Source organism: Pleurodeles waltl, chromosome 1_2, assembly GCF_031143425.1.
Source record: "Pleurodeles waltl isolate 20211129_DDA chromosome 1_2, aPleWal1.hap1.20221129, whole genome shotgun sequence".
NCBI classification, from domain to species: domain Eukaryota; kingdom Metazoa; phylum Chordata; class Amphibia; order Caudata; family Salamandridae; genus Pleurodeles; species Pleurodeles waltl.
The window spans coordinates 1,022,472,960-1,022,489,713 of NC_090437.1; the positions used below are offsets into that span (position 1 = coordinate 1,022,472,960).

The window sequence follows — 16,754 nt, forward strand, 5'->3', positions numbered from 1 at the left end:
ACTCTGTCCTAGCTGGCTGGCCTGGCTTTTGGTCATTCATTGCTTTTGCAGCTCTTGTCTGGCCTCAGAGTTTTTGGTGGCATCCTTCATGTACTCTATGCGAGAATGCAGACCTAGTACATAGTCAACTATGTCCTATTTGCGAGGTTTGAGAGGTTGCTCCAATCCCTCCTTCACAAGGCAAAGAGGGCCCCTAACAGGATGCTGAAACAGAAGCTCTAATGGGCTGTCACCCACTCCCTTCTGTGGAACCTCTGTAGGCAAAAAGAAGGCAAGGTAGTAAGACATACCATCTCCTGAATTTTTATGAGAGTCCCAAGATCACACCTTGAGGCGTTTTGTTGAATCTTTCAACAAACTAATTTCCTTGTGGATGAATATGAGTGGTGAATTTGTAGGGTACACCACATTCCTTCCACATTGCGTTCAGGTATCAAGAAACGAAGTGTGCCTCTTTTTGTATACAATCTTCTTAAAGAAGCTCACCCTGGAAAGATTCCCAGGAGCGCCTTGGCCACTACAGGAGCTGTGGTGGTCCTAAGGAGAATGGCTTCTTTGTATCTGGTAGCATGGTCCACCACCACCAGAATAAATCTGTTTCCCGAGGCTGTAGGAGGGTCAAGGGGACCAACAATGTCAATCCCTACCCTCTCAAAAGGGAACCCCAACCACAGGTTGTGGGATTAGGAGGATCTCGGTAGTGCCACTTGACTTGGCACTGGCTTGGCAGGTGACAAGAGTGACAAAACCCCTTGGTGTCTTCAGACGTGTGAGGCCAGTGGAAGTGTGAAACAAGTCTGTCCCAAGTCTTGCTTTGACCAAGCTGCCCTGCTGGAATATCATGTGCCAGTGTCAATAAGAGCTCCCTAAACCTCTGAGGTATGACCAAACTCCTGGAAGCACCACGCTTGGGGGTCCCTAGACTTAGAGTAAAGGAGACCATTTTCCCAGTAATCCTGTGGGATCCACTGACATCCCATGCTTATTCTGCAGCAGGTTGCCCTCAGTGACCTTCAAAAGAGGTGCAGGATTGCTGTTCAAGACTTAATTCCTCCCTGGAGGGTCCTCTGCACCAAAGAGTTTTGCCATGTCAGGCCCAAGCTACTCTGGTGTTGGTTCCTCATAAGGGGCAATATCATCTCTCTGAGGACACTGAACCTCACATTAGGTCTAGGTACAGGGTAACCTTATACTGTTCCTAACTCTCTTCTTAAGCACTTTCTAGGCCATTATTCCAGGCTCCAATGCTCATTTTTCCTGCCCCGTCCCCTAGTAGCCACATAGACACACTCAGGATGCCCAGTGTTGCTGCTGGGCCTGTAACTCAACTTCAGCCCAGGCTCTTATGGCCAAATCATTTCCCATAAGATCTACAGGAAAAGATGGACACTAACTTTTTTAGGGCCAGTAACCCCTCACCCCACCAGTTTTCTTTCTCTTCACTGTACCATTATTTCCTCAATTGGCACACCTCTGGCACACAGCTAAGTCTTTTTTTTAATGATTCTGGTGGTACTAAGGGCTTTGTGACCAGGGAAGGATCCCTAAGGGCTGCAACATGTATTGTTCCGCCCTAAGGGGACCCCTCACCAAACACACATACACTGCCATTGCAGATTGTGTGTGCTAGTGGGGAAAAAAATTAAGTCGGCATGGCACCCCTTCCAGGGTGCCATGTCCACAAACCACTGCCTGTGGCATAGGTAAGTCATCCATCTAGCAGGCCTTACAGCCTCCCTAAGGCAGGGTGCACTATACCACAGGTGGGGGTCTAGATGCATGAGCAATATGTCTCTACAGGGTTGAAGTCCATTCTTAGACATTGTGAGTGTAGTGATGCCATATTAAGTACATAGGCTGGGAGTTTGTCACTACGAACTCCACAGCTCCCTGATGGCTTCACTGAAGGCTGAGATGTTTGGTATCAAACGTCTCAGCACAATAAACCCACACTGATGCCAGCATTGGATTTATTGTACACTGCACACAGAGGGCATCTTAGAGATGACCCCTGTATTTTACCTAACCCTTTAGTGCAGGACTGACCAGTCCGTACCAGACTTCCACTATCAGACAGGTTTCTGACTCCATTGGATGAGAGCCTTTCTGCTCTCTGGAGTCAGAAACAAAGCCTGCTCTGGGTGGAGGTGCTTCATACCTCTACCCTGCAGGAACTGGAACACTTGGCGGGAAGCCTCAAAGGCTTAGGCCTTGTGTTACAGTGCCCCAGGGCACTCCAGCTAGTGGAGATGCCCGCCCCCGGACCAGGCCCCACTTTTAGTGAAGGTCAGGTGGGAAAATTAGGTAAAACAATGTAAGTAAATGCCTTCTTTGGCGTGGTTACCCCCTAACATTTTGCCTTTTTTGATGCCAGTTATGACTGAAAGTGTGCTGGGACCCTGCTAACCAGGCCCCATCACCAGTGTTCTTTTCCTAAACTGTACCCTGGTCTCCACAATTGGCACAACCCTGGCACTCCGGTAAGTCCCTTGTGAATGGTACCCCTGGTACCAAGGGCCCTGATGCCTGATGATGACTGGAAGGTCTCTAAGGGCTGCAGCATGTCTTATGCCACCCTGGGGACCCCTCACTCAGCACATGCACACTGCTCCACAGCTTGTGTGTGCTGGTGGGGAGAAAATGACTAAGCCGACATAGCACTCTCCTCAGAGTGCCATGCCAACCTCACACTGCCTGTGGCATAGGTAAGTCACCCCTCTAGCAGTCCTTACAGCCTTAAGGCAGGGTGCACTATACCACAGGTGAGAGCATACGTGCTTGAGCACTATGCCCCTACAGTGTCTAAGCGAAACCTTAGACATTGTAAGTGCAGGATGGCCATAAAAGTATATGGTCTGGGAGTTTGTCAAACACGAACTCTACAGCACCACAATGGCTACACTGAAAAATGGGAAGTTTGGTATCAAACTTCTCAGCACAATAAATGCACACTGGTGCCAGTGTGCAATTTACTGTAAAATACACCCAGAGGGCATCCTACAGATGCCCCCTGAAAACATACCCGACTTCCAGTGTGGGCGGACTAGTTTTTGCCAGCCTGCCACACACCAGACAAGTTGCTGGCCACATGGGGAGAGTGCCTTTGTCACTCTGGCCAGGAACAAAGCCTGCACTGGGTGGAGATGCTTCTCACCTCCCCCTACTGGAACTGTAACACCTGGTGGTGAGCCTCAAAGGCTCATCCCCTTTGTTACAGCGCCACAGGGCATCCCAGCTAGTGGAGATGCCCGCCCCTCCGGCCACTGCCCCCACTTTTGGTGGCAAGGCTGGAGGAGATAATGAGGAAAACAAGGAGGAGTCACCCCCCAGTCAGGACAGCCCGTAAGGTGTCCTGAGCTGGGGTGACTTACTTTTAGAAATCCTCCATCTTGTAGAAGGAGGATTTCCCCCAATAGGATTAGGGATGTGCCCCCCTCCCCACAGGGAGGAGGCACAAAGAGAATGTAGCCACCCTCCAGGACAGTAGCCATTGGCTACTGCCCTGCCAGACCTAAACACACCCCTAAATTTAGTATTTTGGGGCGACCCTGAACCCAGGAAATCAGATTCCTGCAACCTGAAGAAAGGCGGAGGACTGCTGACCTGAAAGCCCCGCGAAACGACGGAGACGACAACTGACTTAATCCCAGCCCTACCGGCCTGTCTCCCGACTCAGAAAACCTACACAGCAATGCATCCAGCTGGACCAGTGACCTCTGAGGACTCAGAGGACTGACATGCACCTAAAGGACCAAGAACCTCCTGAGGACAGTGGCTATGTTCAAAAACAGCAACAAAGAAAGAGTGGACCCCCCCAGGCAACTCAGACGACGTGGACACCCTAAGTCGACCTCCCTGCACCCCCACAGCGAGGATCCAGATGCTCCCCCTGACCGCGACTGCCTGGTAACAAAGGAACCTGATGCCTGGACAAAGCATTGAACCCGCAGCCCCCAGGACTGAGAGGAACCAACTACTGGTTGCAGGAGTGACCAGCAGGCGGCCCTCATCCTAACCCAGTCGGTGGCTGGCCCGAGAAGCTCCCCTCTACCCTGCCTGCATCGCCAGAGTGTTCCCGCCCCCCCCCCCAACTCCCCTCCGGGTCCCTCCATTGCTTTCAATGCAAAACCAGACACCTAGTTTGCACACTGCACCCGGCCGCCCCTGTGCTGCTGAGGGTGTATTTTGTGTGCCTCTGTGTAATCTCTCTCCCCCTCTCTACGAAACCCCTGTGGTCTGCTCGCCGAGGACACTGGTACTTACCTGCTATCAGACTGGAACCGGAGCACCCCTGTTCTCCATAATAGCCTATTTGGAGTTGACTTGAACCCCTAACGGTGGGCTGCCTATGCCCAGGAGACTGAACTTATAAGTGTTTTACTTACCTGAGAAACGAACAATTACTTACCTCCACCAGGAACTATTTATTTTTGCACTGTCTCCACTTTTAAAATAGCTTTGCCATTTTTGCCAAAACTGTGTACATTACTGTTTTAATTCAAAGTTCCATCCTGTGTGAAGTACCTTACAATTTATGTACTTAACTGAATTCTGAATCTTGTGGTTCTAATATAAATTAAGAAAATAATATTTTTCTATATAAAAACCTATTGGCCTGGAGTTAAGTCTTTGAGTGTGTTCTCATTTATTGCCTGTGTGTGTACAACAAATGCTAAACACTACTCTCTGATAAGCCTACTGCTCGACCACTCTACCACAAAATAGGGCATTAGTATTATCTAATTTTGCCACTATCAACCTCCAAGGGGAACCCTTGGGCTCTGCATGCAATCTCACTTTGAGATAGTATATACAGTGCCCACTTCCTACAATATACTAAGTAAGTGGAATGTGAAAGGCAGCCCCCCACCCAAGGAAGTTGAATCAGTGGAGGGGAGCTGGAGGAACTCGGAACCCCAAAAGGTAATACCAGGGTTCGCCACCCACTCCCCTCCCACAAAACACCAACGAGGAGAGAAGAGGCAAGACCCTTTTTTTTTTGCCTAGGCCCACAGGAGAACATTGGAAAAGGACTCTGCAAGACCCAGACAAGACTGGAAGAAACCAAAGGCAGATCCTGACAGAAGAGGACCTGCAAAAGATGGGGGCAAAGTCCAGTTCGAGTTGGAGTGTCCGGCTGTGGCAGGAGCCACTACCCACTCTTCTGTGGATGCATGACCAGGTGGATGATGGATGATGGATGAAGAAAGAGAGCAGTGCAGCACAGGAACTCAAGAGGGGTTCCAGAAGTGGTGCAAATGATGTCCCATGTTGGCGGTCGTGATGCAGTGAGTCAGTGGTGCTGTTAAACCACCACAAGCCTTGGCAAATGTAAGATTTGTGGAAGAAGATTTTTGCAGTGCTGAAGAGGGCCAGCAAGGTCCAGGTGACCCGACCCAAAGAGGGTATTCCGAGGTGACCCTCAGCAGATGGGAGAGTCACAAGAAGAGGAGGCAGCCCCCACAGGCGAACCACAGACAGCAGGCACAGTAAGGCCCACTCAGCACACCTGGAGAGGAGTCTAACATCGCTGGAGCAGCAGGGAGGAAACTGCTTTGCAGGGAAGAGTGCTGGACAACGTGGCTACACAGAGCCTCAAGATCCCTTGGAGGAGGAACAAGCCACGATAGCTGCTCACAGGGGTACTGTCCTTCGAGGAGAGGCAAGGGCTTATCTCTCAAGTTGGACAGCTGGTAGAGAGGACCACTCCAGACCACCACCTGTGATGCAGAATCCACGCACTTGAGGAGAGAGGATCCTCACAGTTGGTCGTCGTCACAGTTGGTGCCTGCGGATGCAGGGGAGTGACTCCTTCGTTCCAACGGAGATTCCTTGTTGCTACTTGCCAGGCTGAAGACTTGTCACCCTCAGAGGATGCACAACCAGGGAAGTGTTGCAGTTGCTGGAAGGAGCCAGAGAAACAATGTTGCAGAGCGTCGTCGTCGCTGGAGTTGCAGATTGTTGGTTCCTGGAGGGTCTAGATGCTGTCCTGGGTTCCAGAAGATAAAGTAAACAATGAAGAGGAGTCCTGTTGGAATCTTGGACTTCAATTCTGAAGACCCACCCGGGAGGGAGACCCTAAATAACCCAGGAAAGGGGTATTGGTCACCTATCAGGGTGACCACCTGTCAGGAGGGGGCTGTGACATCACCTGCCTGACCTGGCCACTCAGATTCTCCCAGGGGCCTCTGCCCACCTTGAATTCAAGATGGCTGAATCAAGTGGCCACCTGGAGCTCTGAGCACCAGCCCTATGGTGGTGATGGACAGGGGAGTGCCCCCCCCCCCCCCTTTCCATTGTCCAGTTTCGTGCCAGAGCTGGAACCGGAGCAAACCAGTTTATGCAAGGAGGGCACCACATGTGTCCTTCAAAGCATACCAGTGGTTTGGGGAGGCTACCCCTTCCAAGCCATCTAACACCTACTTCCAAAGGGAGGGGGTGTTACCTCCCTCTCCCAAAAGAAATCCTTTGGTCTGCCTTCCTCTGCTTGGGCTGGTCAAGCAGCAGGCGGGCAGAAACCTGTCTGAGGGGTGGCAGCAGTGAGGGCTGCCCGGAAGACCCCAGAGGTATGGTCGGAGGTATTCTGAGGGTCCTTTAAGGAGACCCCAGAGCACATGGAATTATACAACCAATACTTGCAACAGTATTGGGGTATGATTCAGACATGTTTGATTCCAAACATTCCCACGTTCAGAGTTACCATTTATGTAGCTGGACACAGGTATAATCACCTCCCTGCACTTACAAAGTCTAGGTAAATGAAGCTGGAGTTTGTACGGGCACCTTTGCTCATGCAGGGGTGCCATCACACACAGGTACCTGCTCCCTGGGCTAGGAGGGCCTGCCAGTAGGGGTGACATATAGTGACCTGTAGCACTACTACAAAGCATTGCAAGCCCAGTAAGTCTGGCTTTAATGTGCTTTCACATGGAACTATTTTGTATGCAAGCCTGTTTGCATATAGTCGAATTCAACCCAAACTATCTGACTTAGCTAACGCTTGATTTGATACTGTAGTAGACCATTTCTTCATTCCCATGTTGCTTGTTTGCTCAGATTGATGCTGACTGAAAGGAAATAACATGTGCTTGGTGTTTCTTGAGGTTGACTCCTTGTCACCGCTAAAGCTCTTTTGATGCCATTTGTGTACAATTTTTACTTCGGTCACAGTTACCAGTGGTACTTGAGAAGGCAGTAAAGCCCTAAAAATATAGTGACTTCTCTCCAGTACACGTGGCCACACCTCTTACCGATTTTAAGGTCACACTGTTCTCTGATTTGATAGTGTGCAAACTCTAAAGAAGTAGTTCGAAAGTTTGTGCCTTAAACATATGAGAGTGTTTTGTATACCTAATGCGTTGAGAGTGATAATACATGTAACTGGTAACTGATCTGAAAATAAAGTTTCCTTTGTGACTTTAACAATGGGCAGCTTACAAGTCTTTCTCAGTCATTTTTCATTACTGTTATTGTGGCTATACCCAGCATTTGTGTTAAGAAGACAAAATAAAAAGACAACTATTGTTAGGTTGGTGCTCATAGCAACATTATGCTTTTGTGTCACTCTTTGTGCATTGATTTATTCTGTACTGGTTGTGGGGCTTATTAACACACAGACTAGATTCACCTTCATTAAAGCACAAGTTTGTTTATTTTCAGTAAGTCTGAGATGTCTCGTCTTCGGCTGGCTGCTGGAAGTGCCATCATGAAACTTGCACAGGAACCTTGCTATCACGAAATTATCACACCAGAGCAGTTCCAGCTATGTGCACTGGTTATTAATGTAAGTGAGTGAAATGTTGTATAAAAATATTACTAATTAAATATGGATTTTTTTTTTAATTTTAGAGGCACATAAATGGTTGCCGCAACATAGATATTTTTATTTTATTTGCCTCACTGTTGCATTAATCTGAAACTAATCCAGGTCTATTACCTCCTTCGAATGTAAGCATCTAGATAAGTGCATCCCACACTTAAAATGGAATGTGATGTTTATTTTGGCAGATAAAAAAGCTCATTTGCAGTATTGAATATATTGGATAGTTTTACATTCCTTACAATAATCCCTTTAACATTCTGAAAAGGATACCGCAGTTATGAAAGTGACAGATCTTACCAAAGATTCCTGGATCCCACCATTTAAATGACTCCTTTGGATTTAGTATGATTTGGGCAGTTAAAGGGGGATCTTCAGAGCAGTGGAGCATGGGAATTGTATACTTGTACTGTATTATTTCTAAATATTTCTTTCACATAGTAATTTCATACTTCTAGCTTCTTTTCAAGCATTTCCAGATGGTGTGTATACACTGTGAATGTAAGGACAGTGTCAAACCCGGGTGGGGTGGGTCTGGGGCCGGGGTACAGGCAAAAACGTTTAACAAAAATAGAAAGTGCCTCACAAGAGCAGCCACAAGGAGTCTATCCTGTTGGATAGTGCTACCAACTGGCTCAAATTATCATCAGCATTTTCCTGGCCAACAGATTTCTGGTTGCTTTAATGAGTCTCTCTCTATTTTTTAGCATCCTTTTTATGGGTGAGCGCAAAGCGCTCAGTCCATTCAATAATCTCTTTGGGCTTCAAACCACGCCCATGTCACGTCAGTCACTTAGATTGGTTTGTGGGTTTGCCTTTTAAAATCCGCTTACTTTTATTTGTGAAAGGCATGCATACCTCATGCCTTTTCCGGTGTTTAGCCCGTCTACACAGCACCGGTAAACTACTAGAAACATACAAGGCTCAAAGTTTTGAGCCTGGGGTCCGGACTACTTTATCTGTTTATTTTCCACGCAGCACCGTTGCGCTGCATTTTACATAGTGCGATTGTGCTGCGTTTTTTTTTTTCCTTTACACCACTAATAGCTCTAACTCAAGCAAATGCGAGACCCGTTGCATTGAAAATGCTTGTTTGACCCTGGTGTTAGACTCCATACTTCCCTTCACGCTGTATATACACACCCTCAGTGATATTGCTCTTAAGTAGAGGAAGGTGAATCCTTATTGTTTGAAGGTTTCTGAGGAGCCTTTTAACAAAATTAATTTTTCATGTGGTGTTGGAGAATTGGTTAGTATGGGGTTTGATTCAATGTCAGTCGAGGAGGATCCCCATTTTACTTCCCTTCCCCTGTTTGTTGTTGACCACCAGAGTGTGCAGGAAATTTTCCTCTAACTCCACCAGAAGTGAAGTTGGTGGCCTCTTGGAGGACTTGTGATGTCAGTTCATTTATTTTTTATTTTTATGTAGATGTTGTATCGAGAGACCCACATTTGTTTTCTCATTTATTTATTTTTTATTTTGGTTCACTACCATTTGCGCTTTCATCGATGCACAAGCTGAAATCATACCCATCTGCAAGCTATGAAATCCACACTGATCATAAAATAACAATGCAGTATTTAGAATTGCATGGAAGGCTTTAACTTAGCAGTATTAGTAACCTACGAGGACGCCTGCTTCTGTATTCCCATCCTGCCAGCCTGTTTGCTCTATCTGTGGTTCGTGGCGGGAGTGGATCTTTTTCAGTTTGCTGTGCTCCCCTTTAGTATCACCTGCTCCCCTCAGATGTTCAAGAAAATTATGGCGGTGGTAGCAGCATACCGTTGGAGTTTCCAGTCTTCCACCTACTATCTCTCCTAGGCAGACTGGCCCCAGGTAGTCATTAACCTCCTCCAGAGTACGGAGTACCTTCTGTCATCTTTGGGGTTCCCTACACACATGCCAAAGTCAGACGTGACTCATTACCATGCGCGTTCCTTCATCAGTGCCATTCTGGACATGATTTGTCCTTGTTCCTTTCCCCTGGGAAAGAGTCAAGAACATCCAGGCTATGATCTTGATATGTTGGCCTCTGTCCTGGGTTTTAGTAAGGTCGACTGTGAGGCTGCTGGGACTTATGTCTCCTGCATCCTACAGTATCAAGGGGACCTCTCTGACCATGTTCAGATTTCAAAGGAGATCGCAGAAGATATGCAGTGGTGGTCAGTGGACTGCAATTGAGTTAACGTTAGCCCCTTCTTTCTTCCCCACCCAGAGCCGACAGTGGTGACAATGGATTGCATCTGGGGTTGGAGCATTTATCTGAGAGAGGTGATGATGAAAGGCCTCTGGCTTCCGGCAAAGTTCTGGCTACTTATTAACCTTCTGGAGCTGAGGGACATCCGTTTAGCATCGAAAGCCTTCTATCTATCAAGGGAAGGCTGGCAAAGCTGCTTACAGACAACACCACTGCCATGTGGTACTGCAACAAGGAGGTTGTGGTCACCTACCCTGTGCCAGGAAGTCCTGCGTCTCTGGAAGTGACTGAACCACCAAGAAATGTTTCTGGTGGTGAAGTACCTGGCTGGATCATTGAAAGCCAAGGTGGATGAGCATGGCTGTCTGTCCATCCACACATCCACCTCCAAACAGGTACTGTTTGGGTATCTATTCAAAAGATGAGGAATCTGCAGCTAGAAGATTAGCAGAAGAACAAGTTTCTTATTTTTGGTAACACTCTTTATGGTAGAGTCTAGCTGTGGATTTCTCACTGATACTCCATGTTCTGGCCATTGGACTTTAGCCATTAATGGGATCCTTAGTCTTGGAATGTGCACATTGGTCACACTAATATGTTTTTGGCGCTCTGCATTGTTGCGGGTTTGATACCCTCGAAAGCAACTGACGTCACTGCTCTGGAGTGGCATCTATATAGGCTCTGCATGTCATTTCCAGAGCGGAATGGCAGGAGTGTGGCGCTGCAAGATGACACCTACTGGTGGGTAGAGGTATTGTTGAAAAGTTTCAACATCAAGTCTGATTCCGGGGGAATATTTATAAGGTAAGGAATCTGTTGCTAGATTGTCTCAACCAGAAAGAGCATTGCCAAAGGTAAGTGGCTTTTTCTTTAGTTTCATCCAATTTTAAGCAACTTGTGTGCTCCAATGTCCTTAAATATTCATCATTCAACATGATTCAAAAATCCTTTGAAAGGAACCCAGGCCCATTGTAAATTGTTTTTAAATGCTATTAATTTTTTATCACTGTTTGTGGACCACTGTATACTCTTCACTTCAGTTTGTCACTACAGTCACCTAAAGGACATTTAATCAATGCTAATTAATATATATTTATGGATAATGTTAATTAGCCTTCTAAATCATGTGTCGGTGATTTGACGGATGTGTATGCCAGTATTTTTCATTGTGCTCTGAATGTTGCTCTGGATTATATTGACACACAGATATTGCTCATGGCTCACAAAAGGGTAGTGAACTCAGCCTATGTTTTAGATGGTGTTGGTAATTAATAACACACTGCAACCTAGAAGACAGATTATTCTTATTTAAGAATGATGTAACATCATTCAACATCAGTAATAAATGAGAAGATAGCAAAGAAGTCCCTCCTGTGGGATTAAGCCAAGTTTAGCAGTGTGGAGGAGCAGTTCGGCTTATCAGAGGGTAGTGCTAAGCATTTGTTGTATTCACAGAGGCAGTAGATGACACACACACTCAGACTACATCTGAGACCAATTTAGAAAAATACTACTTTTCATATATTCTTTGAAACCAAGAACTCGTTACAAGGTAAGCACATTTTTAAGCATAAATACTTTTCACTTGCAAAATTGGACACAGCGCCATTTTTGAGTTCTTCGATGTTAACCTATGGGAGGAAACCAGTCAACAAGTTGAGTGCAGCGACTTATAGGACCAATCTCCAAGCAGTGGGCAAGGTCCACGGCACATTACTCCTTCACCGTCACGGGGGCGGCTGGGTGCAGGGTGCAAGACCGTGACAGGTGGCCAATGCGTTCCTATGGAGATCGTCACTGTGAAAAGAGACTACAGGCTAGGATTGGGTATCCTATTTGGCTGAGCCACCAAGTGGGCTCAGCTCTTGTGATGCTCGAAGACGTAGGGACACCAGAGGTCCTCTTCTCCTTGGTCCGGGTCGGCAGGATGCAGAAAGTTCTTAGACTGTCGGGTGTCCATCACCGCTGGCGGTCGCGGGGTGGCCCCACATTACAGGCTGCAGGCGTAGACTGGGAAACCAGTCAAGGAATACTAACAAGTGGGCTCAAGTCTTATGGGCCTGGGGGATGCGGTGACACCAGTGGTCCTAGTCTTCTCCTTCTGGGGCGTCCAGGTGAAGAGGTGGGGTCTTTCAAGCTTCTCACCAGCCGCCATACACCTACTTCGTGGTACTCCAGATCGCCGCCACATAGTAGGTCCAAAGATCATTCATGAACTAGTACCCGTCGATCGTCATCCCACTCAAAGTTGCCAAGGAAGTCTAGTAAATTCCACAAAAAAGTAATGAAAGAGATCTCCGACTTCATCACACAAGTCTTCGCACAAGTTACAAGACCACCGGCATTTGAAGTCCATCTTTGTGGTGGAGCCTGGGTCATCTCCATGCCTCCGAGAGCCACACCCCTATAGAAAAGTGCCCCTTGTGGACATGTTCACCTCCACGTTTTGCTCACTGGTCCCTGATAAACATGTTGCCAGTGCTCTTTTCCTAAAAACCAAATGGGTAGCAAAGTATACAATTAGCTCACCGGCCTCTACATTTGTAAGTCCCTAGTAGAGTGTACCCCTGGCACCAAGGGCCTGGGTAGTGGAGGTCTCTAAGAACTGCAGCACATATTTTGCCACCCTCCATGGCCCCCCACAACAAGATGTACATAGCTGCCATCACAGTCTGTGTACCCTGGTGCAAGCCAGGTGAAGACACAACATAGCACACCGAGCGTGTGCCATCAGTCACTGCATGTAAGTATATGTAATTCACCCCTACAGCAGGCCTTGGAGCCCTAAGGCAGGGTGCATTATATTTGATGTGTGGTCCTATCTGCTTAAGTATATATATCCCGGTGATGCCCAGCCCCATTGCGGAGCGTTGCAAGTTAAAAGGGAAGCCATCTTAAGGTATGTGCTGGACACTCGTCATCTTACATAATGGCATCACTAAAACCTATGGTGTTTGGTATCAAACACATCTTCTTAATAAATCCAGGCTAATGCCAGCCTGTTATGTATTATAATACGCACCCAGAGAGCACCTTAGGTGTCCCCTGAATCCTACTAGTCTGAGTGTGTTGACTGACTGGTCTCATGAGCCTGCCGCCACAGACAGGTTTCTGACCCCCTTTAGGTGAGAGACCATGCTCTTAGAGGTCAGAAACAAGGCCTACTCCAGATAGAGGTCTTATCTACTCCAGCAAGATGGCTTGTAAATCTGTATGACAGGGACTTCAAAGACCCTGTCATACAAACCACGGCTTCTTCCGACCTAGGTGTAGCCACCCTCTGCCCTGAGGCCCACTTGGCACCGGGGCAGGTGGGAAAATCAATTAATCAGTAGGTGTGTACCACTCTCGGGCTAGCCTCTCCCCTGTGGTGGGCTATCTGAAGTGAGCACACGAGAAGGGGAGCCACCATCTTGTTTTTGGTGGAACTATGCCTTCTGGGTTAGGGATATGATCACTCCCCACAAGAAGTGGTCATTAAGAGTATGTATTCACCCCAAGAGTAAGTAGCCTATTGGCTACTACCCTACACTCCCCTAAACAAAGTATTTAGGTGGTCCCCTGACACCAGACGAACAGATCCGTCTGACACAAAAGGAGGACGACACAGAAGAGCTGGAAGAGAAAGAACTGTGGACAACTGGTAAACTTTTGGCACAAAACCCTGCCTGCCTACCTGTTCCTGTCCTGACAATCTCACCTCACGACTCGTTCTGCAGCTGTGGTGACTCCAAAAGCCTCAGAAGTTCTCTAGCACTTTGCCAGCCCATCAGCATCTCCCTTGCGGTGGAGAAGCCACTAACTTGCAGGCACCAACCACAACGTCTTTGTCCACACTTTTACTGACCACTGGATCCACCAAGGTCACAATCGTCCAGGAGGAGGTGAGCGTGCATGCTCCAGGAGACCAGTCCCTTTTCCCCTCCAAGTGAGAGGATATCAGGTCTAACCGGAGCTGAGCTGCACCAATACCTGGAGTACAGGACCCTTAGCACCAAAAGAGGCTTGTTGAAGCCCATCCTAAATGCCAACAGCATACCAGAAGACCTGCCAGCAAGTGTATTGCTCAAAGAAAAATCTCCGGATCCAGTCTGACGCCTGGGGGAAATTCTAAGGTAAGGAATCTGCAACTGGAATGTCTCTACCAGATATTTTGTTACTGAAGGTAAATAACTTGTACATAGAGACATCCTTCTCAGTCATCCAGCTGCCTTGTTTTGTCTCTCCCTCTGCATGTCACTCAAAGAACAGTGTGTGCCTTGACACAGGAGCACTGTCACTAAAGTCTCTCTGCACCCAAGCGCCCTGGCCGGGGTCAACAGTTTTCAGCAGTGTCCCCCTGCTCACGGGACACCCCCCAACGAGCCCCCTGTTGGGTGCTCCCAGACTTGTCCTCCCTATTGCACTCTTTATAGGTGGCCTCCCCCGTCACCAAGTGTTCGGTGCACAGGAACCCGACTAGCACCACTGTACCCAGGTGCCCCAGGACAGGTGTAAAGCTGTACTGCTGGTCTTGTTTGAGACTTTACATCTCTAGCACCACACTACCTACAGGGGACCCCTGAGAACTGATTGCAAGAACACCTATGCAGTAAAAGTACCTTGGAATCTTGACATCATAAAATAGCATTTGAGTAAGTGTTTTACTTGCAAATCTTCATAAGACTGCAACAGTACATATTCTCTTGAAAGTATTCTGGTGTTGAAGCATAATATAAAAAAGGTAACTTTTTCTAACAATTGATCTTAAGTTACTTCTTGAGTATATTTCATTTGTTGACTGTGTTCATCAAATGCTTAGCACTACCCTCTGAAAATCCTAACTTCTCACCCACACTACCACAAAAGAGCTTTTGGAATTATCACTTTTACCACTGTAAACGAATAAGGGTTGTGTGCATTTTCTGCATAGTGTCCCCATACGTATGGTACACTCCATAGAAAGCCAGCTCCTTAAACACCCCCTCCCCCTCAACGCAAATAATTTTATGAGGCCATGCACCTCATCTTTGTGCGACCCAACCTCTCTGGAGTGCCCTCTGCCACCTGATGACAACTTCTTGTGAAGTGTGGCATCTAGCTATCCCAGACTGCTTTGTTCTGCCCACTTCCAAGATATTGGGACCCTTCTGATGTGGGGCACTTGGAGCCCCCCTTGTGGTATGGCTACCTGAAGGTTAGATGCCCACAAATCCCTCTCTGTCCCCAAAACTATCCTGTCCACCTGAACAAAAAAGCAGCCCGTCAAGAGTGCTCACTATTTGCCCTTTAAAGGCGGCTTCCCCTGTGAAGCTCGCATTATGGGCCAGTACTGCATGTGGCTTCCTTACAGGAGGAGGTAACACCTCCTCAAGTGTCAGGCTTCTACTATTACCTTTCCTGGAAGCTGGTTACACAACTACCCAGACAGGCAGAAGACTGTCGCAAGGATAGCATCTGTAAATGGCCACAGGTAAACTTGGACAGCAGAGAGGCCGCGTTCCAAAAGTTGCATGTGGCAGCAAGTTACATTAATTTCAACTTGGGAATTAGGTCTGGCATAATGTAACACGTTTTTGATACCTTGAAGTACCAACTTCGGTAGTCACATTCAGAAGTTAGCACAGCTAAGTTGGCAGTGTGTAACTGTACTTGTCTATAGGGCTGCCTGCCCCACAGTAAAAACGACAATTATGGGTTTTTACTGTGAGAACATGCAAAACATGGTTAACTTGTTCATATGCCGCACCCTACCTTAGGCCTCGAAAAGCCTGCTGTAAAGATGACTTCCATATATTGATAGTTTTGGGCTTTGTCGTTGCTTAAAATGGCAAGGTCGACTTGTCAGTTTTAAACTGCTGTACCAGTCTGCAGGTTAGGAGTCCTGTTTTACCTTGTCCCACTTAGGGTGGCACAACAAATTCTATATTCACTGAGGGGACACACTAACTTACATGCTCCGAGTACCGGTGGCCCCATATATTGGGTACTCCCAGCACTACATACCAGGCTTAGAAGTAAGTTAGCTTATGCCAGTTGGCTAAAGGTCAGGGCTCTGGCTCTAAAGTCTGGTGAGCAGGCCTCAGTGCTCTCTGAGTTGAAAAGAAAGCAGCATCAGTCCAAAACTTTGGGGGTGACAATACAAGGCTTGAATAAAACAGGCGTATCCAAAGTCACTCACTCATATGGTGTTAAATGAACTATCAGCTTCTATTCCAGATACATTTTACAGAGTGGCTGGGATTGAACACATCGATTTTGAGAGCACTCTGTTGGACTTGGAGACACAGTTGGGGGTTTGAGGTGTGAAGGAACTGCATGCAGAAGCCCAAAGGTGGCAAGTGTAAATCTACAAAATCACTTTTCTTTACTGAAGCAAAGTAGTTTTTTGTGATGCTTGCTTATTGAGTGGAGGCCTCAACAAGCTGTGAAGCAGAAACAGGAACCTGAATTAATGCATATAATGTTGTATGTATCTAACATTGTATTTCTTTGCTACCACAGGATGAGTGCTACCAAGTGAGACAGATCTTTGCTCAGAAGCTACATAAAGCTCTGGTGAAGTTACTTCTTCCATTGGAATATATGGCAATATTTGCCTTGTGTGCCAAAGACCCTGTGAAAGAGAGGAGGGCTCATGCCCGGCAGTGTTTGCTGAAGAACATTAATGTACGAAGAGAGTACATTAAACAGAATCCCATGGCTAATGGTTAGTACTTGTTGCTTTCGACATTTCCTTAAAGAATTTGTCAAACAAA

The 16,754-nt window shown here is 47.2% G+C and overlaps 1 protein-coding gene across 1 annotated transcript in view; it reads left to right on the forward strand.

Annotated features, from left to right (window-relative positions):
* The window catches only part of PDS5A (PDS5 cohesin associated factor A), an 831,005-nt gene that overhangs the window by 500,284 nt on the left and 313,967 nt on the right, over window positions 1-16,754 (forward strand). Inside the window, exons 24-25 of the mRNA XM_069202018.1 lie at window positions 7,660-7,783; window positions 16,501-16,705. Coding sequence (XP_069058119.1) covers window positions 7,660-7,783; window positions 16,501-16,705 — 329 coding nt within the window. The remainder of the gene's footprint in view (window positions 1-7,659; window positions 7,784-16,500; window positions 16,706-16,754) is intronic.